General features: G+C 43.0%; 2 protein-coding genes across 11 annotated transcripts in view; both read left to right on the top strand.

Moving 5' to 3' along the window:
- LOC128580509 (WASH complex subunit 2A-like) overlaps window positions 1-20194 on the top strand; it is a 63337-nt gene extending 43143 nt beyond the window's left edge. For all 3 annotated transcript variants that reach the window (XM_053582423.1, XM_053582425.1, XM_053582424.1), the window contains exons 21-31: window positions 1460-1577; window positions 4101-4256; window positions 6385-6567; window positions 11421-11549; window positions 11677-11757; window positions 12362-12484; window positions 13440-13502; window positions 13870-14082; window positions 15931-16548; window positions 17666-17843; window positions 19860-20194. In XM_053582423.1, the coding sequence (XP_053438398.1) occupies window positions 1460-1577; window positions 4101-4256; window positions 6385-6567; window positions 11421-11549; window positions 11677-11757; window positions 12362-12484; window positions 13440-13502; window positions 13870-14082; window positions 15931-16548; window positions 17666-17843; window positions 19860-19999 (2002 nt within the window). In that variant the 3' untranslated portion in view covers window positions 20000-20194. The remainder of the gene's footprint in view (window positions 1-1459; window positions 1578-4100; window positions 4257-6384; window positions 6568-11420; window positions 11550-11676; window positions 11758-12361; window positions 12485-13439; window positions 13503-13869; window positions 14083-15930; window positions 16549-17665; window positions 17844-19859) is intronic.
- A 3214-nt stretch (window positions 20195-23408) lies between these two features.
- The window catches only part of ZFAND4 (zinc finger AN1-type containing 4), a 96723-nt gene continuing 93647 nt past the window's right edge, over window positions 23409-26484 (top strand). Inside the window, exon 1 of one of the 8 annotated variants that reach the window (XM_053582405.1) lies at window positions 23409-23429. Coding sequence is in view for 1 of the 8 variants with exons in the window: in XM_053582398.1 (XP_053438373.1) it covers window positions 25115-25168 (54 nt within the window). In the remaining 7 variants the exon portion in view is untranslated. Of the gene's footprint in view, window positions 23430-23461; window positions 23564-23607; window positions 23919-25062; window positions 25169-26484 lie in introns of those variants that run through there. The other 7 variants (XM_053582408.1, XM_053582399.1, XM_053582404.1 and 4 more) reach the window with 7 other exon arrangements.

Here is a 26484-nt window from a genome sequence, read left to right as displayed (position 1 = left end):
GAAGTAAAGTACTGAAACATGCTAGAATCTGAATGAATCTAAAATGTCTTATGTGGCTGCATATCGTATGGTCCATTTTTGCCAAATGTAGATAAACCCATAGAGACAGAAAGTACCTTAGTGGTTGCCAGAGGGTAGGGAAGGGGAGAAGAGGGAGTGACTGCTCATGGATATGGACTTTCTTTCTGGACTTTCTATTCATTTTGTAATAACAATGTTGTGAACTTAGATTGTAGTGACACTTGCACAACCCTGTGAGTGTACCAAAACCCACCAAAGTGTACACTTTCAAACAATCATATACCATTGTGGGGAGGGTATTGGTTTTGCGACTATATTTAAAGGCTTAGTTTTAGGCTGGGTGCAGTGGCTCATGTGTTTAATTCTAGACCTCTGGGAGGGCCCATAATCTTAGCACTCTGGAAGATCGAGGATGGAGACTTGAGTGAGACCTTATCTCTACTAGAAACAGGAAAATTAGCTGGACATGGTGGGTACCTGTAGCCCCAGCTGTCTGGGAGGCTGAGGCAAGAGGATCACTTGAACCCAGGAATTTGAGGCTGTAGTGAGCTAGGCTGAGGCCATGGCATTCTAGCCTGGGTGACAGAATGAGACTCTGTTTTGAAAAAAAAAGGAGTTATGTGGGTACAGTGGCTCATGCCTGTAATCCCAGCACTTTGGGAGGCCAAGAAAGTTTAAGACCAGGCTGAATAAGAGTGAGATCCTATCTCTGCTAAAAATAGAAAAACTAGCCAGGCGTTGTGGTGGGTGTCTGTATTCTCAGCTCTGGAGGCTGAGGCATGAGGATCACTTAAGCCCAAGAGTTTGAGGTTGCTGTGATCTATGACATCACAAGGTACTCTACCCAGGCTGACAGAGTGAGACTCTGTCTCCAAAATAAATAAAATAAAATAAATGAAGAAGAAGAAAGGGTTGATTTTGGGGTGTGTAAATTACATCTTGGTAAAGCTATTAAGAAAAAAGACACAGAAGCCCAGCCACCAGGACAGCTCCTGAAGCTGGCCTGGCCCTGGCCCTGTGCACTCTCTGGCGGCTGCCTTCCTGAGCATTCTGGAGATGGGCACGTCCACTCTCTGATTCTTCCGGTGCCCTAGGGATTGGTTCCAGAGTGCTGTGCTTGGGAATGTGCCCCGGCAGAGCTCACAGCGAGTGCACCTACACTCAGAGGACAGTACTAGGAAAGGTGGAAGATGGGGAGGCCCTATTCTCTTCAGTATGAGAGTGGGGACAGAGGCTGATAATTTGCTAGAGACAGATTTCACCTACTGCAAAGATTTTTCCTGTTTTCTTTCAGTTATGTAAGGTCAACTGATGACTTGGGTGTTTTGGTGGTAGGAGGGTTTCTTTGGCTATGGCTTAGAAGGAATATTGTTTTTATTTTTGTTATTTTCAAATGATCACATTTGCTCGTAATTTGACCTTGTGTTTGTTTGTGTAGCCAAAAGAAGACCCAGAGAGTGTCACTCCTCTTTGAAGACGATGCTGACAGTGGAGGCTCTCTGTTTGGATCCCCACCCACATCTGTTCCTCCTGTGACGACGACGACGACGACGACGGTATCTTAATCTCATAGACCCAGGCTATGTCCTTGAGGTCATGCTACGTAAACAGTGGTGCTTCCGCGAATCAGCTCTTTAAACCTGACCGTGGAGGACCAAGTCTTAGGGAAGAATTTATTTAACGAGTTTTAGAAAGAGATCTTCTGGTTAGTGGGATTCTACAGGTGAAGCACACATGCCAAGTGTAGAGAAAAGGATTCCTCCATGTCATACAGGCCTTTCAGTGTCAGGTGTAGGGACAAGAAACTGAGCCTCAGACGACGCTCAGCCCCGGGGGCACAGAATTCTGCTAGCACCAGACTAGGCTAATTAGGGCACACATTATTCCTTTTAGACAACAGTAGGTACAAGATATTTTTCATGTAGCGGATATTTTAAAGTAAGTTAAATGTGACTCTGTTGTACACCTATGTCAACTGAAAGGTCAAATAACAGGTACTAGAACTGAAAGAAATTTAAAGTGAGCTTTATTCTTCTGGACAGAATGGAGACCCGTTACAAACTGAGAATGTGCCCCAAAGTGGGCTGCATAAGGCACAGCGCTGATACATTTTCTTACGTAGAAATGGGAGGAGGGGCAGGGAAGCAAAGGTGACATTGCAGCAATTCTGATCCGTACTCAGTGCCATACATGAGACAGAGCAAGAGGAACAGAGTCAAAGGTTAAGGAGCGTTCAGGCATCTTAGGGTCTGACCGGGGAGGACAGATTCTGTCCTGCCTCTTGCCAAGAGAAAGGTGTAATTGGTACAAGTTTTTTCCTTTAGTCATTTCAGTGTTGCCTTATCTCTTCTAGACTTTTTCATGCACTTCTAGTTTTCTCTTATATCAATCTCAAATGATTTTTTACTTAACGATCCCTTACTAACAATAACTAAAAACAGATCTCCTTAACCTGGTCTTCCTTCACTCAGCACTTTTTTCTATCATGGTTAGTAACGCCTTCCTTTAGTTTTTCAAATCTGCCGCCCTAACTTGATTTAGGCATTGCTCAAAGTGTACTTTCTTGCCAGGTGTGGTGGCTCACACTAGCAATTCCAGCACTCTGGGAGGCTGAGGTGGGAGGATTGCTTGAGCTAAGGAGTTTGAGGCCAGCCTGAGCAAGAGTGAGACTCTGTCTCTACTAAAAATAGAAAAATGAGTCAGGCCTTGTGGTGGGTGCCAGTAGTCCCAGCTACTTGGTAGCCTGAGGCAGGAGGATCACTTCATCCCAAGAGTTTGAGGTTGCTGTGAGCTAGGTTTATGCCCTTGTACTCTAGCCTGGGCTGACAGACTGTCTCAAAAAAAAAAAAAAAGCAAAATCAGAGCGTACTTTCTCATAACATCTCCTCTGATTTCTGTGATTCTCTTTCTCAAGAATTTGTTGATAATGACTTGGCGCCTGTAGCACAGTGGTTATGGCACCACGGAGGCTGGTGGGTTCGAACCAGCCTGGGCCAGCTAAACAACAACGACAACTGCAACAAAAAATAGCCCAGCGTTGTGGCAAGTGCCTGTAGTCCAAGCTACTTGGGAAGCTGAGGCAACAGAATCACTTAAGCCCAAGAGTTTGAGGTTGCTATGAGCTGTGATGTCACGGCACTCTACTGAGGGTGACATAGTGAGACTCTGTCTCAAAAAAAAAAAAAAAATTTGTTGATAAGTCACTTACCCCAAGGATGCTGATAGCTGTAGATAAGTCACATTATTTCAGTTTTCTAGTCTCTAAAATCCTTGCGTCCCAGATAAGAGAGAGAAGAAAAATGGGCTGAAGTGGTGTTGAGCACTGACTTGGTGTAAAATGTCGTGACTGGGTATGGAAGACTGTTTATGTGCAGTTTTCAGATGAATGGACAGAAGTGTGCGAGGTGTTACTAAGTTGGAAAGAAAGTTAAGTAAGAGCTGAGTAGAGATATAAATAATAGGCTTATTCAGTGAAGCAGTTGACACTTCATGAAGAGAGCAGAAGACCTTCATGGGTGACATCTGAGCTGGGCTCATTTGAACGATGAGGAGAGTTTGCCTCTCCAGACAGCGGAAGCAGCATGGTGTGAAGGTTTGCAGTAGGCTTAAGGAGTAGCAAGGAGTGAAGGGTGCAGGTGAGTCAAGTGGCTGCAGGGCTTTGTAGATTGCCATTTGCTTAATGCAAAGAGCACAGGTTTGGGGTGGAGATTTGTGATGTGGCAGGTGTTTTTGTTTTAGTAAGGCACCCCTGGCTGATATCTTAACAGTTGTAGTGTAAGAGAAGTGAGGCAGAGAGACTGGGCATTGTCTGCTGCAGAGGTGAGGGCCTGACCAAGGGTGGCGTGGGGATTGACAGACGTAGGGTGACAGGTGTAGCGATGCAGTGGCGTGAGGCCACGGCGGTGTGTTTGTTGCTCCTCCGCGCTGGTGCTGTCTTCACGTGCCATTGTCCTGTCCTCTTCCCCATGACACACACTTGGCACCCCGAGAAGACTGGTTCGTGCTTGTTCTGTACATTGTCACCTTAGTTAGGCACACGTTTTTATTGTCGCGGATGTCATTTATTCTTCTTTTGGTAGAAAAGAGAAACGGTCCCTGAGGTACCACCTTTGCTGTTCAGTGATGAGGAAGAGAAAGAAGCACCACTTGGAGTGAAACCTGTGGATAAGAAGGTGGAGAGTGCCAAGGAATCGGCAGAATTCGGGAAAGCTGATGTGGCCAACGAGTCAGAAAAGGTGGATCTTTTTTTCCTCTTGTCTAATGAATTTGTCCCTCCTCTGTTGTTTTAAACACACACACACACACATACACACATCTATACACACACATACCCCTTACGTTTTTCTGGTGCAGAAAATAAGCAGCTCCTTTGTAGACAGATTTGAAAATGCAGGCAAGCACGAGGCAGCGGGTCTGTGCTCCCCGGCCCTTCCTCTGCCCGCTGCACACTGTCTGTCGCGGCCTGACATCTTTACCTTCTGCCTGCTCTCTTCTCTGTAGCATGCCTCTGACCCAGGGGCCTCTCGTCTCCATCCTTACTTAAAGTAAAATGTGAGTTTGAAGGAGATTTTTAGGTGAGCATTTTTTACATGTAGTCGATGAATTATGTGAATTACGGAATAGAGTGAAGTTTGTATTTCTTTCGACACCAGTTTTCATCTCCTGAACAGGCTGCCATCTTGTGCAGGAGGTCTGGGTGCTGCTGCTGGCCACATCTGGCAGTAGCCTCGGCAGTGGCCTTCGGTCTCTGCGTTCCTCTTCTTTCTTCCAGCTTTTCTTGGGCTCTGTGTGTTCAGCTTAGGCTTAATCCCTCTCCGAGGGCCTGTGTGAGCAGCGCTGCATTTCCTTTTCCTGCTGAGACTCTTTGGAGCTCCAGTGATACAAGTGTTTCATTTGTACCTGTGTCAGCACGTGGCAGTCTGTTCCTAGTGGCTGTGCGTGGACCTGAGTTTCCCCAGTCCTGGCCCAGTCCACACTTGACACTGACTGCGGCCATCCTGCCCTCTCCCTCCTCAGTGTAGTCTCCCTGTTTGGTCTGCTCACTACTGTATCTGTAGCTCCTCGCATGTTACCTTGTAATGCATTAGGTGCTAGTTTATAAATTACGTATTTCTTCAGAGAAGCATTCTCTTTTTGTATTTAACTACTCTGAAACGAGGTGCGCCTCAATCAATGCATATTTATTTAATTGGAAGTGATTTTTCTTTCTTAGTGATACATACAATAATAGTGGTTCTTATAATCAATGATATCTTACCACAAATGTGGTACTTATTGAATGAATAAATGCTACGTTTTAGAATTATCGTATGTAATTAATTTATTTATTTTTAGATAAGATCTCACTCTGTTGCTCTGGGATTGGGTGCTGTGCCATCATCACAGGTCACAGTAACCTCAAACTGTTGAGCTCAAGTGATCCTCTTGCCTCTACCTCCTGAGTAGCTGGGACTACAGGTGCCTGCCACAATGCCCAGCTAGTTTTTCTATTTTTAGTGAGATGAGGTCTCGCTCTTGCTCAGGCTGGTTTTATGCTCCTGAGCTGAAGTAGTCCACTGCCTCAGCCTCCCAAAGTGTTGGGATTACAGGTGTGAGCCACCGCACTCAGCCTAGAATTACTTTAGAGATTGTTCAGTTGCACATGCACTGTAAGCCTTCTACAATTAAGCATTCTGATTTTACTGCTTAGGTTTCCCCTTCAGGCTTATGTATTAGTTAAATGCTAGGAAATACATGATCCACTCCCAGTGATTGGCATATGTTATCTCTACCACTTACAAATTTTTTCTAGCGCATGAGCAACGAAATGAATGCCAGGGCTATAACTGTTTTACAATTTGATATGAGAGAGAGCCTTAAAATGACTTTCACTATGGGCAAGACTCTCCATTGGGTCAGCCAATCAGAAATTGAGCTCAGGTAGGTGTGGTGGCTCATTCCTGTAATCCCAGCACTCTGAGAGGCTGAGGCAAGAGGGTTGCTTGAGCTCAGGAGTTTGAGACCAGCCTGAGTAAGAATGAGACCCTATCTGTACTAAAAATAGAAAAATTAGCAAGGCACAGTGGTGTGCAACGCACCTATAGTCTAATTATTGGGAGGCTGAGGCAGGAGGATTGCTTGAGCCCAGGACCTTGAGGTTGCTGTGAGCTAGGCTGATACCACTGCTCTCTAGCATGGGCAACAGAGTGAGACTCTGTTTCAATAAAAGACTGTGAGGTCCTTTTTTTTTTTTTTTAACTTTAGCTGTATTGCCCTAAATCATACAGTATGGCAGTTACTGAATTAATGAGGGGCTTGGGAGGGTCCATGTTAGGATTTGTGTTTCCAGATATTACTCCTGCCCTTTACTATTTCCATTTTCAGGAAGGACTTTTGACTAGATCAACCAAGGAAGCAGTCAAGAGTTCTGATTTATTTTCTTCATCATCCCCATTGGACAAAGGAACCAAGGGCAGAACCAAAACTGTTCTTAGCTTGTTTGATGAGGAAGACGATAAAACAGAAGATCCAAGTAGCATCCCAGCTCCACAGAAAGAAGTAGGAAAGGTGAGTGAAAAGCAGTAACGGTTCACGTCTCTAGATGAGATTAAAAAAAAATCTCATTTCGTGGTATCAAATCTGTCATGTCTGTTACTGAAGCAGTCTTAGCCTTCAGTGCAGGATATAAATGATTCTCACTAGTCGTTTACATGTTCAGGAGTTACTCTTACCTCAAATAACATTACTGGATAGAAGATTAGTATTTTACCTGCCTTTCCTGGGATTTGTAGATCTTCTTGTTCCTCATAGCAAAGCTTTGCCCCCTGGCCAGTCAATGGGTTACATGTAACAGGAAGAGGAAGTGAGGCCAGATCTGTACATTCAAGTATTTCTAGAATTCAGTTTTAGAAATATGTGTGACAGACTCACTTTTCATGTTTATCACGTGTCAGCACACTTTTTCTGTAAAGGGCCATTTAGAAACTATTTTAGCTTTTGTAAACCATATGGGCTCTCTCCCATTTGTTCAGCTCTGCCATTGGTAGCATGAAAGCAGTCCTAGAAAATACGAAGATGAGATGAATCGGCATGCCTGTGTTCTGATACATTTTAGGTGATGGTTATTCTTTGAGGCTACATTACCCTGGTATTAAAACTAGACAGAGTTGTCACCAGAAAATTACATACCAATATCCTTTATGAATGTAGATGCTAAAATTTTCAAGAAAATACTACTAACCCCAATACAGCAGAATATAAAAAGGATTATACACCAGGAGAAGTGGAATTTACCCCTGGAATGCAAGGTTGGTCGAGCATCTGAAAATCAATTGATAAAATATACTATAGAAATAAATAAAATATAGGATAAAAAGCACATGATTATATTGATAGATGCAGAAAAAGCATTTGATAAAATCCAAACCCTTTCTTTCTATTTTTTTTTTTTTTTTTTGAGACAAGAGTCTTACTATGTTGTCCTCTGTAGAGTACTATGGTGTCACAGCTCACAGCAACCTCAATGTCTTGGGCTTAAAAGATTCTCTTGCTTCAGTCTCCCAAGTAGTTGGGACTAAAGGTGCCTGCCACAAAGCCTGGCTATTTTTTTGTTATAGTTGTCCTTAATGTTTAGCAGACCTGGGCCGGGTTCGAACCTGCCAACCCCGGTATAGCCAGTGCCCTAACCACTAAGCTCCGAGCCTCAAACCCTTTCTTGATAAAAACACCCAACAAATTATGAAAGGAACTTCCTCAAGTTGATAAAGAACATCTATGAAAACCCACGCTGACATCATACTTAATGGTGAAAGACTTGTTCCCTAAGATCATAAGTAAGACAAGGATATCCACTCTTACCATTTCTAATCAACCTTTTACTGGAGGTTCTAGGCAGGGTAATTAGGCAAGAAAATGAAATAAAAGGCATCTAGGCTCAGAACCTGTAGCACAGTGGTTACGGCGTCAGCTACATACACAGAGGCTGGAGGGTTCGAGCCTGGACCAGGCCTGCTAGACAACAATGACAACTGCAACAAAAAAATAGCCAGGCATTGTGGCAGGTGCCTGTAATCCCAGCTACTTGGGAGGCTGAGGCAAGAGAATCGCTTAAGCCCTAGAGTTGGAGGTTGCCGTGAGCTGTGAGCACTCTACCGAGGTATACACCCTCTCATATTAACCTCTCCCCTATTAATCAATTCCATTTACAGTTAGCACCAAAAATGATAAAACACTTAGGAATAAATTTAGCAAAAGCAGCACAAAACTTTTAAACTAAAGACTATAAAACATCGAAAGAAATTAAAGTAGTAAAATAGATAGAAAGATATTTCATGTTCATGGACTAAAAGCCTTAATATTGTTAAGATGATAATAGTTCCCAATTGATCTATAGACTGAATATAGTCCCTATCAAAATTCAGCTTGTTTTTTGTAGAAATGGACAAGCTGATCCTAAAATTTTTATGAAAGTATACAGGAGCCAGAATAGCCAATAATCTTATGAAATTAGAGGACCCAAACTTTCTAATTACAAAACTTAACTTCAAGTCAATGTGGTACTGGTATAAGGTTAAAATATATACATCAGTGTTACAGAATTGGGAGTCCACAAATAAACCCTCACATTTATGGTCCATTGCCTTTTTTTTTTTTAAAGCTTCAACCTCTCAAAGTGCTAGGATTACAAGAATAAGCTACCCTGGCTGGCTGATTGTTTTTTTAATGAGGGTGCCAAGATAATTCAAGGGGTGACAAAATAGTCTTTTCAAGAAGTGGTACTATGACACTGATGATCCATAAGCAAAACTCAGATTATAGATCTAAATGTAAGAACTAAATCTCTATAACCCCTAGAACAGAATACGTAAGTAAATACATCACCATGACTTCAGATTAGGCAAAGCCTTCTTAGATATAATGCCAAAAGCATGAGTGACAAAAGAAAAATAACCAAATTTGACTTTATTAAAATGAAGAACAAATTGTAGTTAAAAGAGTACCATCAAGAAAGTAGAAAGAAGACCCACAAAATGGGAGAAAATATTTGTGAATCATGTATTTGATTAGGAACTTTGGTCCAGAATACCTAAAGGACAAGTCAGTAATAAAAAGAGATAGTGGCTCAAAGGAGTTGGGTGCCAGCCTCATATACCGGAGGTGGAGGGTTCAAACCTGGCCCTGGCTAAAAACTATAGGAAAAAAAAAAAAAAAAGATAGATAGTACAATTAATAGATGGGACAAAAGATCTGATAGATGCTTCTCAAAAAAAGATATACAAATGGCCAAAAAGCACATGAAAAGATACCAAGCATCAAGGAAATGTAAATCATAACAACAGTGAGATACCACTTCATACTCACCAGGACAGCTATATTTTAAAAAAAGGAAAATAATAAGTATTAGTGAGGATGTGGAGAAACTGAAACCTTCATTCATTGATTCTGGGAATGTGAAATAAGGTAACCACTTTGGAAAACCATACAGTTACCACATAATCCAGTAGTTCCACTCCTAGGTATATGTCTAAATGAAATGAACACATATGTTCACTCAAAAACTTGAATATGTTTGTTCCTACCAGCATTATTCGTGACAGCCAAAAGATGAAAACAAATGTCCATTCACTTATGAATGGAAAAACACCAAGTAGTGTACCAGTTCAGGGGAAAATTATTTGGGAATAAAAACAAGGAAGTACTGATACGTGATACAACGTGGATGGACCTTGAAAACAAAACTCAGTGAAAGAAGCCAGTTACAAAAGACCCCATCTTGTGTGATTTTATTTGTATGCAATGCCCAGAATAAGAAAACCCATAAAAACAAAGTAGACTAGTTAATGATTGCCTGGGGGTTGGGGAGATTTGGGGTGGGCAGGAATGGAAAATGACTGCTACAGCTTTGGTGATTCTTTGGGGGATGACGAGAATACTCAATTTTTGTATTTTTTTTTTTTTTTTTTTTGAGATAGAGTCTCATTATGTGGCCCTCGGTAGAGTGCGGTGCATGTCACAGCTCACAGCAACCTCAAACTCTAGGGCTTAAGGGATTCTATTGCTTCAGCCTCCCGAGTAGCTGGGACTACAGGTGCCTGCCACAATGCGCAGCTATGTTTTGGTCGTAGTTGTCATGTTGTTTAGCAGGCCCAGGCTGGGCTCCAACCCGCCAGCCTCGTATGTGGCTGGCACCCTACTCACTGAGCTATGGGTGCTGAGCTGATGAGAATACTGTAAACTTAAATTGTGGTGGTGCTTGCACGACTCTGTGACTATACTAAAAAAGTCATTGAATGTCATATTTTAAATGGGCAAACATTATGGTATATGAATTTTATCTCAAAAGAGATACTAAAAACAGCAGGTTAGCAGGCTATAGATTACCTTTCCCTTTTGTATATCAGAGTCAAGAAATAGTCTGTGTTGATTTCTTTTTTTTTTTTTATTTTTTTCTGTGTTGATTTCTATAAAAAGTGTTTTATGAGCTTTTTTTATTATATCAGTAGAATAACCCTACTTATAAATGAGAGCTGCATGCAAGAAAAATATGAATATTTTGCTATTTTTTCACATTATCTTAACTATGTATAGTTTTGTACTATTTTACCATGGTTGTGAAACTTTTAAGCCTTAATGGCTATTTTAAACTGGTTTTTATGTATTAACAATAGTAATTGTTAGTTAATTGTTAATGTGATTTTGTCAGAAGTGGGTTTTTTGTGTTAATCTGTGGTTTGCTATACAAAGAAGAAATAGGGGGTGTATTTTAGAATGTGGAGTCTGAGACATTTTATTCAAATCAAGTAATGTTGATACTAACTTTTAAATGTCAGGTATCTTAGCAAACTAAAACATTTACTTGGAGTCTGAAGGTGGGATACAAGGGATGATTGGATGTGGGGTCCAATGATTGGATTGGATGTGAAGGCTTGTGGTCACACCTGTGCCAGGCCTTTGGCCTGCAGTGCTGACAGGTGAGGGATACACACTTTATACTCTGTGCGGTTTCTGAGATGAAGTCAGCTGCTGTTTCTTCTCTTTGGGAATGAGATAGAACTCATTCAATTATATGTGCTTTTCTCCCCCCGCACCCCCCCAATTTTTCTCATTATGGAACTGATGGATTGTTATTTAAATAAAAAATTCAAACACTATGCAAGGTTGAAAAATGCCTTTTCCAGATTATGTGTGTGTTATTTGTATTTGTAAATATATTCTCTTCTATTTTTGACAGCTCCATAATATTCCATTGTGTGAATGTTTTATTCTTCTACTGATTGGCCCTTGGGCTGTGGCCAGCCTTTTGCCAGTGTAAACAAAACTGTAGGGAACATCTTTGATGAGGCCATCTTTGCATGTGTGTGATTTCTTTGAGATAAATCCTTAGAACTCTATTCACATATGACCTTCCTTCTTTTTCATAGGGCCACAATCCTGATGCCCGCCCCAAGAGCACAGGGGTCTTCCAGGATGAAGAGCTCCTTTTCAGCCACAAGCTCCAAAAGGACAATGACCCAGATGTTGACCTTTTTGCCAGCACCAAAAAAACTAGGGTCAGCTCCCATGGTTTCCCACCCCATGGCTTTGTTACTATCTCAGCTCTTGTCCCAGCAGCTCACCTTGCTCTCCGTGGACGTTGTTTTTCTCTTGGATATTGAATCTCAGTGTTGTCTCTTCTAGTTGTTAGAGCCGAGTGTTGGGAGCCTCTTTGGGGATGATGAAGATGAAGATCTTTTCAGCTCTGCCAAATCCCAGCCTTTGGTATGAGCATATTTTGTTCTCATGTTGGGGTTGGTGGGAAAACTTCTGGGAAAGGAAGTTAGCGCAACCTTAAATGAATTAAGGAAGATCCACAGAGAATCGTGGTACTTAATAATAAATGAATGGCAGATAACGTGCTGATGGGAGTGTGTACAGAGGATGCAACTCGCAGGTTGTGTTGTCCCCTAAACTAACATTAAAACATTAACTGACCCAGGCTCTCTGTCTATATTATGAATTTGTTTGATTTTGATACGGTTTATTGAAAAATCATCGCATATATTATAGCAACTAAATGTTTGTGCCTTTTAAGTACAAAGTTTTAAATCTGAGTTTTAGTCTGTGTGTGTGGTTTTTCCCCCCACTCCAGTAGTTTTTGTAAGTACTCTGTCTTTCATTTTTCTTTTTATTATCAAGAGTCTCCTATGACAGTCACCATTCTTTGAAATGCTATTTCTGAAATACTGCTTTTGAGTTAGTTCAACCCTCATTTGAGAAAAGTCATTTGAAACTCAGAAGCCAGTTTCCATTTTTTTGTATTATGAATTTTCTTTAAAATTGCATAGATGCCTGACTGAATTTTGGTATTTTTTTTCTTTTGAAGGTTCCAGAAAAAAAGAAAGTAGCGAGAAAAGACCACTCTGTTTCCTCTTTCAAAACGCAGAAACATCCTGAATCCGCTCAAGGTAGCAATGAAAAAAGCATATGGAAGCCGGAAACATCCCAGGTTAGAACTGATCTAAGGATCTTCAGCTCTTGTTTGCGTCCCAGAGCAGATAAATTTCATTATACAGAACCCAAGTTATTTAAGTGTTCCCTTCCTTAACAGAAAGCAGCAACCAGGGCTACTTCTGTCTTCACTGTACTTTTTTATCCATGTTCATCTCCCCTCCCCTCACTCCACACTTCAGAGTCTCAAAAATATACACTTAATCATTATTATTTTTGGAATTTGATGCCAGATTTGATTCTAAGATGGAGTTAAGGTAGGATGAAGAATCTTATTCCCACCAGAGCTTGTGCTTCTTCCTCTGGGCTCCCTTGGAATAGAATTACATCAGAATTAAATACAAATTACATTTGATTTCTTGGGTGTACCCCCATGCCCCCACTGTTTCCTCTCCTGAGATTGTTGCCTTTGTTCCCTCCCTCCTCAGCAGTCTGTCCTGGGAGAGGCCAGGGCTAGGAAATGGAGCACCAGTTTTACCGGCAGGTGTCCCTGTTGTCCTGAGCTGAGAAAGGGAGACCCTTAGACTAGCCCATCTTCACTGATCCTTCCCAGCACTCAGATTGATTTGCTTTTATAACTGGTGTTGGACTGTGTGCAATTTTCTGTGGCTCCTTGATATTTGCTGTGTTGGATAACAAACGCAGGAACTTTGCCAGCTGGTAGGGTTTTGGTGTACTGATAAACTGTAACTCCTGTGAATCTTATTTACACTTGTGTCTTCCTTTTGTGCATTGTCTGACAGCCTTCCATTTCCACGATGGAGGAAGAGGAGGTGTGAGGGAGGGATATCAGTAAAATGTTCTGAGGTCCTAGGAGAGATTCGAAGGCCTTTCCCTTTATAAAGCTACAGAAAGTGACAGCTTTGCTCCATCACAGATTGATTTACAGGCAGAAGAGATACTTTTCTTTCTATTTCCCCAATGGATTTTTAACTGAATGTAATTTCACACAGGACTCGTCAGGTCTCGCTCCATTTAAAACCAAAGAACCATCCGCTCGGATCGGGAAAATACAAGTAATTATAACACGTCTGGAATCTTCATTGCCTGCCTTGTGACATCTATAAACTTTTTTGAATTTTTACTTTTGTCAGCTGCTGCCAAGCATTTTCTCATCTCTCCCCACCTCCAAAACCCTTCACCCCCTCCCTAGTTGTTGCTTTTTGTGTGCCGTGTGTGTAACATCTTTTCTTTGACCCTGGTGGTGGGCACAGGTGTGTGACCCTCTGTTTTAATTCTGAAACTAGACAAGGTGATTTTCCTGCGTTTCTCTTTTCCTCTTGTATTATACATTACGTACACCGAGTCTCGTCTCGTGTCACAGTAATGATTATAAACTGCTGTGCTGAAGAACAAATACAGAGTTTAATGTTTCTTCTTTAGGCAAATTTAGCGATCAACCCAGCAGCCTTATTGCCTACAGTGGCTCCCCAGATCTCTGAAGCAAAGCCCGTTTCTTCACAATTGGCTTCTCCTTCATCTGAACCCGGAAGGAGCCATGTTCTGGAAGGTGTGCCTGCCCTTTCTGGGAGTGGGGAAGCCGGCGTGAGTTTCGATCTTCCAGCTCAGGCAGACACCTTACACAGTGCAAACAAGGTGATAAAACCATCTTTGCTTTCGTTCTTTCTTCCTTTTCTTAACCAGATACATGCTTCTTTCTGGGCCATCCGTTGCACACAGTAGTCTGGCTTTGACTCTGCATTTGAAGGCAGTACTTCATCTTTGCTTTGGCTTCTTCTCTCTCCCAATTCTCTCCCCCTCCCTAATGGTGCATCTGCTTGTCCGTGGCCTGTGTTTGTTCCATTTACATTCTGCTCTGTAGCCAGGGTGTAGTCCCACCACCTCAGCTGATGTCTGCTTTCAAGCTCTCAGGCACTGCCACCCAGGGAGCCTCTAACCAAACAGCAGATGGTGGCCCCCTGCTAGATCCTCATTGCCTGGAGGAGAACGTTGAGGCTTCTGGATTAGAGGTGAAAGCCCTTTATGGTCCATGCCAACCCACGCATCCATGTTTTCCGCCAGTTATCCCATGTTGATGGCCCAAGCTCCAGACCCACCGAGTGCCACTCCCTGAACACTCGAGCTCTTGCTGTACCTGTGTACAGCTCTGCTCAGACACCCGGCTCTGTGCCCAGGCCCTACACTCCCTTCTTTGAGAACCCTCATCAGTGACCCCCGGCTAGCACTGCCCATCACACCATTTCATGGGATCTCTTCACTGTTCTGTGAGCCTTCAGAGGTTTTCCTTTCATTTCAACTGGTTTTCTTGTTTCTACCTGGTCTCCCCTCTCTAGAACGTCGTCTTAGCTGATCTCCAAGTAAGTGACAGGACCCAGGATGACCCAACCCTGGCAAATACATTAATGTAAATGTTTCCAAACCTCTTTTCCCTGTGCAAAATAAAACATCCTTCCTCTATTATAGTTTTTGTTAGCTTTTTCTATTTGTTTAAGTTTAAATTGGCTACTTCCTAAAATTACTTGGGATATTCCCTTGAAATAGGTGAAAGTAAATAAGTACTTTGCCCAAAGTACCTTCTCAAAAACTCTACTTGATTATATATTTTGGAAAATATCAAATACTGCATCATTGCTATGAAGTGACTCGTGTTCTGAGGTTACAGTAAGGGCTATAATTCCTAAGCCGTATATTTTTAATGTGAAATATTTAACATTTAAATTTAGGGTTTTTTATTTTTATTTAGTTTTGAGACAGAGTCTCACTCTGTTGGCCTCGGCTAGGGTGCCGTGGTGTTGTAGTAGTAGCTCACAGCAACCTCCAACTCTTGGGCTTAAGTGATCCTCTTGCCTCAGCCTTCCAGTAGCTGGGACTACAGGCACCTGCCACAAAACCTGGCTAGTTTTTCTATTTTTAGTAGAGATGGGGTCTCACTCTTGTTCAGGCTGGTCTCGAACTCATGAGCTCAAGCAACCTTCCCACCTCAGCCTCCCAGAGTGCTAGGATTACAGGCACGAGCCACCACAATTTAGTGTTTTTTAACTTGGAGAAAATATCAGCTTTGATTATGTCTTGTTATTGTCTTATGTCTCCCTGCTCCTGGAGCCTCAACTTAGACTAGCCTCCTAACAAATATCAGTATCAGAATGCTCCAATTCTTTCTTGTTTTGAACCCACATTTAAATTAAGGGCAGAGTTGGGACCAGAGAGGGTTGTGGGATACAAAGCACAGTGCTTGCTTTCCAGGGTTATGGCAATAGGTGAGTTTGTTATGTAAAACAGAACTGAAACTGCCTTGTTGGAGTACTAGGATTTTCAACTCCTTTGAAAATCTTTAAAAATAACCTCTTCTGTGTCTTAGATAATACCTTGATTGAAATAGACCCAATAACCTCACAGTATCTTGGGTCACCAATTCTTGCTTTTGTAGCTTTGAACACCTTTTATTTTACCATTAGATCAACTTGTGGTTTTTTGCCATTGCAGAGCCGTGTCAAAATGCGAGGGAAACGCAGACCGCAGACTCGAGCAGCTAGGCGGCTGGCTGCCCAGGAGTCCAGTGACGCCTACATGGGCATCCCCAGAGGACCCGGTTCCCAGTTGGCAGATGGGACTATTTCGCCAAATGGCTGCCAGCCACTGCCTAGAGCAGGCAGTGGAGAAGATAGCTCTGAGGAGGCCGAGGCAGCTGCTGCCCCACCTTGGGAAGGCCGTCCTATGTGTGGAGTGGACAGGAGCCCTTTTGCAAAGTATCTGGATCATCCCAGAGGCGAAGTTGACCTTTTTGATTCTGGGGACATCTTTTCCAAGGCCACTGGCTCTCATTCCACAGAGAGAACAAAAACCAAGGCAAAAGCAGCAGAGAACTTGGCCAACCTGCCAGGGGGAAATAAAGAAAAGAGCGCCATGTTCCCTGCTCTCGGAGAGGCAGGCAGCGATGATGATCTCTTTCAGTCCGTTAAACCAAAACCCGCAAAGGAAACAAATCCTTTCCCTCTCCTGGAAGATGAGGACGATCTCTTTACAGATCAGAAAAGCAAGAAGAAAGAGTCAAAATACAATAGCCAGCAGGATATCGTATCAAAAACTCAGGATGTTTTTGAGGTAACAGGACATGACATGTTTTTTTGCCTGGTTCTGTGTTAAGGAGAATATCTGATTAGTTCATTTGGGCCATAGATTATGTTAAGTTTATTAGTAAGTCTGAAGTTCACTCACAAGTGTTTTTTGTTGTTGTTTCATGTAGGGTATCGTTCCTGGCTGGCCATCATCATTGATAAAGGTCTCAAATTCTATAGTTGTTTTTTTTTTTTTTTTTTTAGACAGAGTCTTGCTCTATTGCCCAAGCTAGAGCACCATGGCCTCAGCCTAGCTCACAGCAACCTCAAACTCCTGGGCTCAAGGGATGATCCTCCTGCCTCAGCCTCCTGAGTAGCTGGGTGTGCACTACCATGCCTGTTCATTTTTCTAGTTTTAGTAGAGACAGTCTCAATTTGCTCAGGCTGGTCTTGAACTAACCTCAAGTGATTGTCTGGCCTCATCCTCCCTGATTGCTAGGATTACATGTGTGAGCCACCATACCCAGCCGAATTCTGTAGTTTTTCTAGTTTGATTTTTTATTTCAATGGATGGTTGCTGTAGTCAGCTTCCTTGCTTGCCTCTCTTTGACATGCATAAATCTCTATTGGTCCAACCTGAGTGTTTAACCTCTGGTTTTGGGGAAATAGGCCCTGGTTGGAGGTTATGACTTAGCGCAGGCAGTAAGGCCTTTGGTGGCATCTTGTCAACAGATGTGTTTACTGAGCATCTGGGTACCATAGGCTCATATTTCAGAAAGAGGGGTGGGATCTTGTGGCTGTTTCTCAACATCCCAGCAGTTTGCATTTCCTTATCTTGTTGAAGTGGGGTTTTTTTAGAGACAGAGTCTCATTTTGTCACCCATAGAATGCCATGGCATCATAGCTCACAGCAACCTCCAGCTCTTGGGCTTAGGTGATTCTCTTGTGTCAGCCTCCTGAGTAGCTGGGACGACAGGCATCCACCACAGCGCCTGGCTATTTTTTGTTGCAGTTTGGCTGGGGCCGGGTTTGAACCTGCCACCCTTGGTATATGGGGCTGGGGCCTTACTCACTGAGCCACAGGCACCGCCCTTGGTGAAGTGTTTTTAGTTCAAAGAAAAAATTGACATAATTATTTTCCTTGTTTTTTTTTGCTTAATAAGGATGATATATTTGCTACAGAAGCAACTAAACCCTCTCAGAAAACAAGAGAAAAGGAGAGAACATTGGAATCTAACTTATTTGATGATAACATTGATATCTTTGCTGACCTAACTGTAAAACCAAAAGAAAAGTCCAAAAAGAAAGTGGAAGCCAAGTCTATATTTGATGATGATATGGGTAAGTTTTCTTTTCCGTTTTTGGCCGGGGCTGGGTTTGAACCCACCACCTCCGGTATATGGGGCCAGTGCCCTACTCCTTTGAGCCACTTAGGCACTGCCCTAAGTTTGCCTTTCTACATTTGGCCTAGAGAATCATTATCATTCTGTCACTTGGCCCTTTTTTGGAAAATGCTCCCTTGAGGGTTTCCTTTGGCATACTGTTTAATCCTGAGTTCAGCTGAGAGTAGATAAGTAAGTGGATTGGTCATTTTGGTGAAGAACTTTTTGGTGTGATGGACATCAAGGAATCTGAGGTACCCAGGATTTGAGGTTTAAGTATAATTTAACTTTTATCTTAGTGTACCCTGGCAACCATCTGTGGCAAACACTCTGAGGCTCTGAAAGGAAACTACTACTCCACATGCTGAAGTGGGCTGAGGTGGCTGCCTTGGGTGTGATGCAGCTGGCTGGGTGTATGTGTCAGTGGCCCGTGGGGAGGAGGGCAGGGCTCTACAGGGGAGTAGGTTATAACTCACACTTTGCGTCTTGCAGAGGTCTTCAGTGTATATGAACGTGTCTCCCCTTCAGGATACAACTTCTACTTTGTTAATAGGCAGACTAAAGACTTGATGACCCCTTAAATGGCCTCTGATAATACCTGTGTTGGTAGAGAGGACTTGGTCTGAGGCCAAATAGACACTGCCTACTGTATCCCCCACCCCCAGTCTAGACCTTGAGCCTAGGTGGGGGACTGCTGGTGCTACAGAGCCACCCTGGGTGTGTTCACCCAGCCGGTCGCATGCTGTTTCCCTCTGCTTCTCACTACCAGGGTGCAAAAGAGACTTCATTTGTTTATTTTATGACCAGAAAAGTAGTACATGCCTAATGCAGTGGATTCATGTAATTCAGAAAATGTAAAAAGTGAAAAACAACCCCTAGGGATAACCCCTAGGTTTAACAGTTTCATGTATATCCTTTCAGACATGGTGATGTTTATATATTTGTATACATATAAATATGTACTTTTTTTTTTGAGACAGAGTCTCACTTTGTCACCTTCGGTAGAGTGCCATAGCATCATAGCTCACAGCAACCTCAAACTCTTGGGCTCAAGTGAGTCTCTTGCCTCAGCCTCCGAAGTAGCTGTGACTATAGGTGCCTGCCACAGTGCCCAGCTATTTTTTAGAGACCCAGTCTCGCTCTTACTCAGGCTGCTGTTGAACTTGTGAGCTCAAGCAATCCACCCGCCTCGGCCCCCCGGAGTGCTAGGATTATAGGCGTGAGCCACTGTGCCTGGCCCAATATATACTCATTTAAGAAAAATAAGAATACACTTTATCTGTTCTCTTTTTATTCACTGAATGTCTCTTCATGTCAGTACACACAGATCTGTTGTGTCAATGGTTGTGTATTACTGCTTTGTGTTCAGCCATTAACTTATTGGTGATAATCTAGATTGTTTCTAAGTTTTCTATATTACCCCTAAGATCTGTGTACAAATTTCTGCTAAAATCCTGGTAGGAAATCCTAGCAGTCTAACAATACTGGTTTAGAGTCAGCGAAACCCAAGTGTACTTACAGATACACTTTAACTATTGCCTCAAATCCATGAATTTATTCTAAAAGAGAATGGATCCTATATTGGATTTCCTTTTCCATATTTTTATTGCTCTTGCCTTTTAAAACCCCATGTGAAAAGAAGGTAGAAGTCCAGTGTCACATACAGTAAGGTCATGGGCTGAGTTGTGGAGATCAGGTACCCTTCCCTGTTTCCTCTCCTGTTTGTGCACATACACACCCTTCTGAGCTGAGAGAATTGTGCTCAAAGAGAATTGTGACTTGTATGTAAATATAAACTTTAATTACTAATCGAGCCAGGACCCGAAAATTTAAGAAGTTTGAGTTCTATGTTAGTATCTTTGGATATCTGTACTATTTCCAGAATTGGGTCTTTGATGGTTTGTTTTGATGTGTCTTAAAAGCACCCATTTTCTTGCTTGTTTTGCAACTCTTTTTCTTTTTTCTTTTTTTAAAGATGATATCTTCTCCTCTGGTGTCCAAGTTAAAACAAGCAAACCAAAAAGCCGGTCTACACAGGCAGCTCCTGAACCAAGATCTGAACACAAGGTGTCTGACATATTTGATGATCCCCTGAACGCCTTTGGAGGCCAGTAGAGCAGTTCACGTCTCACCCTTCAGCTGCATCCTTGAGTCAGTGATGATGTCTTCTATACTCATGGTCTTAACTGGATTAAGAAAAGCAAATACTATCAATAATGCCTAGCTCACCTTTACCCAATGTACTTAGTATTTTTCTGCACTGATTTTAATCATGCTTAATACCATAAAACAAAAATAAATGTTTCACAGAGATTGGTTGGTTGGTTTTTAATTACAATTTGCTTTAATTCACCTTGGTATGGTCACCATATGATTTAGGGCTTGTTAGAGAAGAAATCTATTTTGGTTTTCATGGGTGGGCAGGGAATTGACCAGGAGTCTTCATTACATGAATAGGAGCCCTAATGCAGGGCTTGGAAAGGTAAAAGAGAAGGAAAATGAGTTTATCCTTCATAAGTGTTAGCAATATGAGAGATTTCCACTGATTGTACTGAATTCTGAAGATGCCTTTATAAGTCTTCTAAGGCAAGGTTTGGCAAACTGTGCCCCTCCATTGGCTTGATTTTTGTAAGTAAAGTTTTATTAGAACACAACCACATCCATTCATTTATGTATTGTCTATGACCGCTTCTGTGTCTGTGACCTGCCTCCTACTCAGAGTTGAGTAATTGTGACAGAGATTGGATGGCCCACAGAGCCTAAGATGTTTTCTCTCTGCCCCTTTACAGAAACAGTTTGCTGACCCTGGCTCTAAGGCATCCATTTCCATCTTTGTCTTGTAGAGGCAGCAGAATGAACCCTGATAACAGAGAGAAGTGCTAAGGATGGAAATGTCAGCTTCTAGAGCAGTGCTGCTGCGTTGAACTTTGCACCGATGGGAGTGCTCTGTATCTGCCTTGTCCAGTTCAGTAGCCACTGGCCATATGGATGGCTCACCTCTGTTCTAGTCTTTGTTTTTTTTTGGTGTGGTGTTGTCTTGCTGTTGAGTGTTCAGTCTATAATCATGGCACAATCATGTAGGCTGGCCAGATTGGCCTCACCAAACCCGAAGTTACTAACTTCTTCCTTGGGTACCGTAAGATTGAAGCTGGAATTACTCATATACAGAGTCAACAATTTTATACAGCTCCCAGATCAGTGGTTTGCCCTACTCTGCTGTGAGAGTGACTGAGTGGCAGAAGAGGCACTTATTGGTTACCTCTGTTTCCCTATTCATTTATTTGTGCATCTTCCTTCCCTTCCTTAGGTTACTTGTAGATACAGTTTCTTGGTCTGAATCAATATTTGTTAAATATGTTGGTTTTTTTTTTTCCTTTGGAGCATCCAGATCTACTTGCCACTCATTAGGACTGATTTTAGGGGGTTGGTGAGATAGTTAGAAAATATGCAAACCATCTTGGAAAGGGGAGGGAACTTAGGGCCCCCCAAAGTTCCCATAGTTGGCACTTTTCGTACTATTTTATTCAGTCTCCATGGCCTACCAGATAGGTAATACACTAATTTTAGAGATGAGGCTAAAATGTGGAAGCACTGTGGAACAGTGAGATTGGATTTTTGTATTGTGTCCCAGATTTAAACGTCTTTCCCACTTAAGGTGGTTTGATTATAAGCAAGTTGTTCTACCTTTCTTAGCTTCTGCTTCCTCCTTTGTAAACTAGAGATTTCAATACCAACCTTGGAGGGTTGTTGGGTAAAGAATATATAAAAGCCCTTGTTAACTTGTAGTTACCTTGTACTTGAAAAACAGATGATGGGGTGGCACCTGTGGCTCAGTGAGCAGGGCACCGGCCCCATATACCGAGGGTGGTGGGTTCAAACCCGGCCCCGGCCAAGCCAAACTGCAACCAAAGAATAGCCGGGCGTTGTGGCGGGCGCCTGTAGTCCCAGCTACTTGGGAGGCTGAGGCAAGAGAATTGCTTAAGCCCAGGAGTTGGAGGTTGCTGTGAGCTGTGTGAGGCCATGGCACTCTACCGAGGGCCATAAAGTGAGACTCTGTCTCTACAAAAAAAAAAAAAAGAAAAACAGATGATGATGGTGGTGGTGGTAATGATGTAGAGAATGAATGACGTGGCTGGGTAACAGAGCTTCAATATTGGAAGCCAAGACTTTAAACCTATCTGCCTGATTCCAAAGCCCATGCTGTCAATTCTCTGAGTGACTGAAGTGGGGAAGCAGGGATGAAAAACTAGATTTTTTACCCAGTCAGCCTCCATCACAGATGCTCTTCTGGGCTCGGGTGTGCAGATATGATTACCATACCATCTTATCTGTGTCCTCAAAGGTCTCCAGTCTATTAAGCATTAAGCATGTGTAGTTTAAAAAGGAACCAGTGGCAACAAAGATGCAGGAATGAAAGTCCAGTGCTTCACCACACACCTCAGTGTATGCACAATAGCTTTTTGAACTGTGGAGATTAGTGGGTAGGGTATCAGTCTCAGGGGAGAAGGAGGGAGAATGGGGGACAGAGATTAGGTGTTAGTTCTGAGTGACAAGTTGAGTGATAAGGATGAGTGAACCTGCAGTGAGAGTGGGAATGAGTAATTGTCAGTTTTTAAATAGGTTAATGGAATTGGAAAATCTGTTTAGAGCCACCTCTGTGAGGAATGAAGCAGTGAGGGCACAGTTTACACTGCAGCTCAGCATCTTGGAAACGGGAGCAGGAACAGAGTGGCTGGGCTCATCAAACGCTGGCGTTTGACCCCAGGGTGCCCACTCTGCCTGGCCTACAGTCCTCAGTGAAGAGGATCAGGCTTCCAGAGGGTTATCTGCTTTCACTCGTCTTCAACCAGGCATGGCAGTGCCCCCAATTTTCAGATGAGGCTATTGAGGCCAGAATCGTTAGGGGACGATGAAGACCAGGAAAGGGAATTTGTTCAGGGCAGGCCAGCCCCAAAGTGGCAGCGACTGCTGGGAACTAAATGACGGCCTCTGGGGCTCAGCGCCCGTGCACAGTGGTCACGGTGCCAGCCACATACACCCAGGCTGGCGGGTTCGAACCCGGCCCGGGCCAGCTAAACAACGACAACAGCAACAAAAAAAAGCCAGGTGTTGTGGCGGGCGCCTGCAGTCTCAGCTACTTGGGAGGCTGAGGTAAGAGAATCACTTAAGCCCAAGAGTTTGAGGTTGCTGTGAGCTGTGATGTCACAGCACTCTACCGAGGGTGACATAGTGAGACTATATAAAAAAAAAAAAGAAGAAAAAGACGGCCGTCAGTGGGTCTCAACGAAGGCGCTCCCGACCCCCTTGTCCATTGGTCGCCACCACCGCCGTTCCCAGCAGGCCGTGCGGCTGACCTTCAGCGGCCCGGGAGTCAGGCGGTCACTGTTGTTAGCAATAAAGGGTCAACATCCGGGCCTCTCGTAACCGACAACAACCACGGAACGCAAAGGAGTCCCCGACTCCGAGCAACCGCCGGCGACCGGCAGCCAAGCCCCGCCCTCTCCCCTGCTGATTGGAGGGAGTCGTGAGCACCGGCAAGCGATTGGTAGGGGTGTCACAAAGGGGAGGGGGCGCGGCGGCCGCGGAGCGCTGCGGCTCGGTGCCTGTCGCGGCGTCGCTCGCAGGGTGGCGCGTCCCGAAGTAGTCTAGTGTGCAACGAGCAAGTGGACTACACTGCCGGTGAGGGCAAGCGGGCGAGCGGGGAGGATGGGGAGAGTGCACGGGGTCCGGGGCCGCTGACCCGGGCCTCGTTGCCGCAGCTGCCCTTCGCTGGGCCAAAGAGGCGCGCCGGCCACTTGGCTCAGGGCTGTGGATCGCGCCCCGTCCGCCGCCGCCGCCGCCGCCGCCGCTCACCGTGCGCCCCCCCATACCCGCCCCTGCTTCGGGACTGGCACGGCGGGCAGCCTTTGCTCAGGATACGCGCTCCAGTGTTCGTTCATCCGCGGGCGCGACGTAGACTTCCCCCTTACCCCCCAGTCCGCGACAGGTGCTGATTTTACGGGGAGCCCGAACTCTGCCCTCCAGATTCAGGCTGGTGCGTCTGGGTAGTTCAAGTTGATCCTGGAGGAGCAAGGGCTAGGAGAGCTTCCAATGTAGATGTGCTTGCGTAGACGCTCGCTGCAGTCCCACTTGCACATTGACTCCAGAATAAGAGTTTAGGCTACAGACGCATTAGGCGGTTGATTTTGTAGGTTGTATTTTAAACTTTAGGGATGTTTTCACACGTTTGTAAATGCGGATCTATGTCAGCATTTTTAAGGGCTACGTCACATTCTGGATATCTTTATGTTGGGGGGAAATTTTAAAAGGAAACTGCTCTTACGTGGCTAAGCTTCTTTAGAACAGAGGATGTAGTAAATTCTAAAATAGTGAAATTACTTAGTGCTATTATAGCCTTAAAATATTTTTAAATTCCCTTTCATTTTTTTGGTGGATATACTTTCAGAACTTTTTCATAAGACATGAGAGAAATGCTTTGGGAATTCATTTAGAAATGCTTTTTGATGCCATTACTCTTGATAGCTTGGTATGCTTTTGAATTATTTTTTAAAATTCTGGAAATATTTTTCTCTCTACCTGCCTTCTTTCCTTTTACTCTTCTGTTTTTTACCTGCTCTCGCATCATTTTGCATCCCATCTTTGAGTCTCCGTTGTCCCTGCATTTACCATCATTATAGGTCCCATAATATGCTCAAGCAAGCTTGGCCACACACTACTTTGAGAAGCAGTCTGTGGACCCAGCTTTTAGTACTAGCTACATCATTGACCTTGTGGAGCTACCATTTGCTTGTCAGTCCTTAGTCCTCCAGTCTGGCTTAACCAGATTTCCTGGCCTCTTTCTGTCTTCTGATACAGTGTGATTTCTATGGCTGAGACGTATAACTGTTTTCTGGAGGCAGACATTTTCAGTTTTGGTTACCACCCTTGGCTTTTTTTGGTTTTTGGAAATTATTCCATTGACTGGACTGAGACTTGCGGTGGAAGTTCTAGCACATTTATTTTTGTACTGGTTTTTCTGTTTGTTTTGTTTTGTCTTCTAGCCTGTAATCACTTTATCCATTTTCATTATAGATGACAATTTCCAAATCTATCTGCTACCTTCTGCTGTCCCCCAGCTTAATTTTTTATAGGATACACATGTTACTTCGGAAGATCATTGTAGTGAAGGAAATGCTGCTTATTTCCTCTAGTGAATGCCTATGCCTGGTCACCTATGCCTTTATTTCTGGAATGTTCATTTCAACATTCCTGAAACCTGGCTTTTGTTTCTGGATCTGCTACGGTGTAAGTAGGAGTGCTTTTGCCTTTGGGGAAACAGACACTGATAATTCTTTGATGTAGCGTGATAAATAGGTTTTCATGAATCCACGTTATCCAAAATAATACTATAAAAGCAGTCGTTTTGATGAGGAAAGGGCTCTATATAAAGTCATTTTTTTCTACAGCTATTTTGCTATTAAAGAGATAAGAATATAACAAAATCTAAGCATGATAGCTATTTACCTGTTATTTAAGAGTAATGGGTTTTTACCACTATTTCCAGCAGCACTATTAATATGGTACTTATTATATTTAGTACTCATTATTTTGATAAATAGTTTAACAATATTCAAGACAGCTGTGTGGCAAGCAATGGCTTTTCTTCCTATGCTGCTATCTCTTTTAAGACCATTAGCAGTCTGCACAATGCAGTTCAGGTTCCCTAATTAATTAATTGTATTTCCTATTAGTATTATGCAAACTCACATTATAGCAGAAATAACCTGTTTGTCCATGTATGTTATGAGTTGGATAAACTTTGATGGGCTCCATTTGGACTGAGTCAGAACTTGATTGCTGTGGGAAGAAATATTTCCCTCCAGACAAACTTTTGGAGCATAACTAAATATTTTTTCATCTCTAAAACAGGGACAAGACCCTACCTATATATCACAGTTTTCTTCTAAGCATCAACTGTGAGCAGAAATAATTTATTCTTTTGCATAAACCTTTAATGAGTAACAATATGTGTAAAACACTGTGCCAGGTAGTAGAGAGGTAAATCACATATGCTCTCTGCAGCTTAGTAGGCCAAGAAAGCTACGTAGAAAATGAAATTGATTGTTACGGCTACAATATATGGTGATATAGGTAGTGGTGCGAAAGAGTAAATATAAAAGGCTTTGGTAATAGTTGATATTTGAGCTGAATCTTGAAAAATGTTTAGTTGCTTGTCAGGTAGCCATGGGTTAGGACAGTAATGAGTAGAGAAGAGCAGAGCAATAATACTTAGAAATATTAGAGGCTGAAGGATAGAGAGAGTAAAAGTTCCAAAGGCGCTGTAGGATAAGGGGTAAGGTATATAGATGAATAAAATGGGACTGGAAGGAGAGATGCATGATTTTAGGAGCCTTTCTAAGGAGTCTGAATTTTATTCCATAGACAGTAAGAAGCCATTATAGGGTCTTAAACCAAGATTGGTTTTACATTTTCAGAAGATGCCTGTGTTCCACAGCAAATGTCTTTAGGAAAATGCAAATTAAAATAACACCAAAATACCACTCTATGACTGTTTGAATGGCTAGAATCAGAACACTGACACCACCAAATGCTGGAGGATA

The sequence above is a fragment of the Nycticebus coucang genome, chromosome 3, assembly GCF_027406575.1.
Source record: "Nycticebus coucang isolate mNycCou1 chromosome 3, mNycCou1.pri, whole genome shotgun sequence".
NCBI classification, from domain to species: Eukaryota; Metazoa; Chordata; class Mammalia; order Primates; family Lorisidae; genus Nycticebus; species Nycticebus coucang.
The sequence above is the reverse complement of the archived record's forward strand: the minus strand, read 5'-3'. Positions and strand labels throughout refer to the sequence as shown.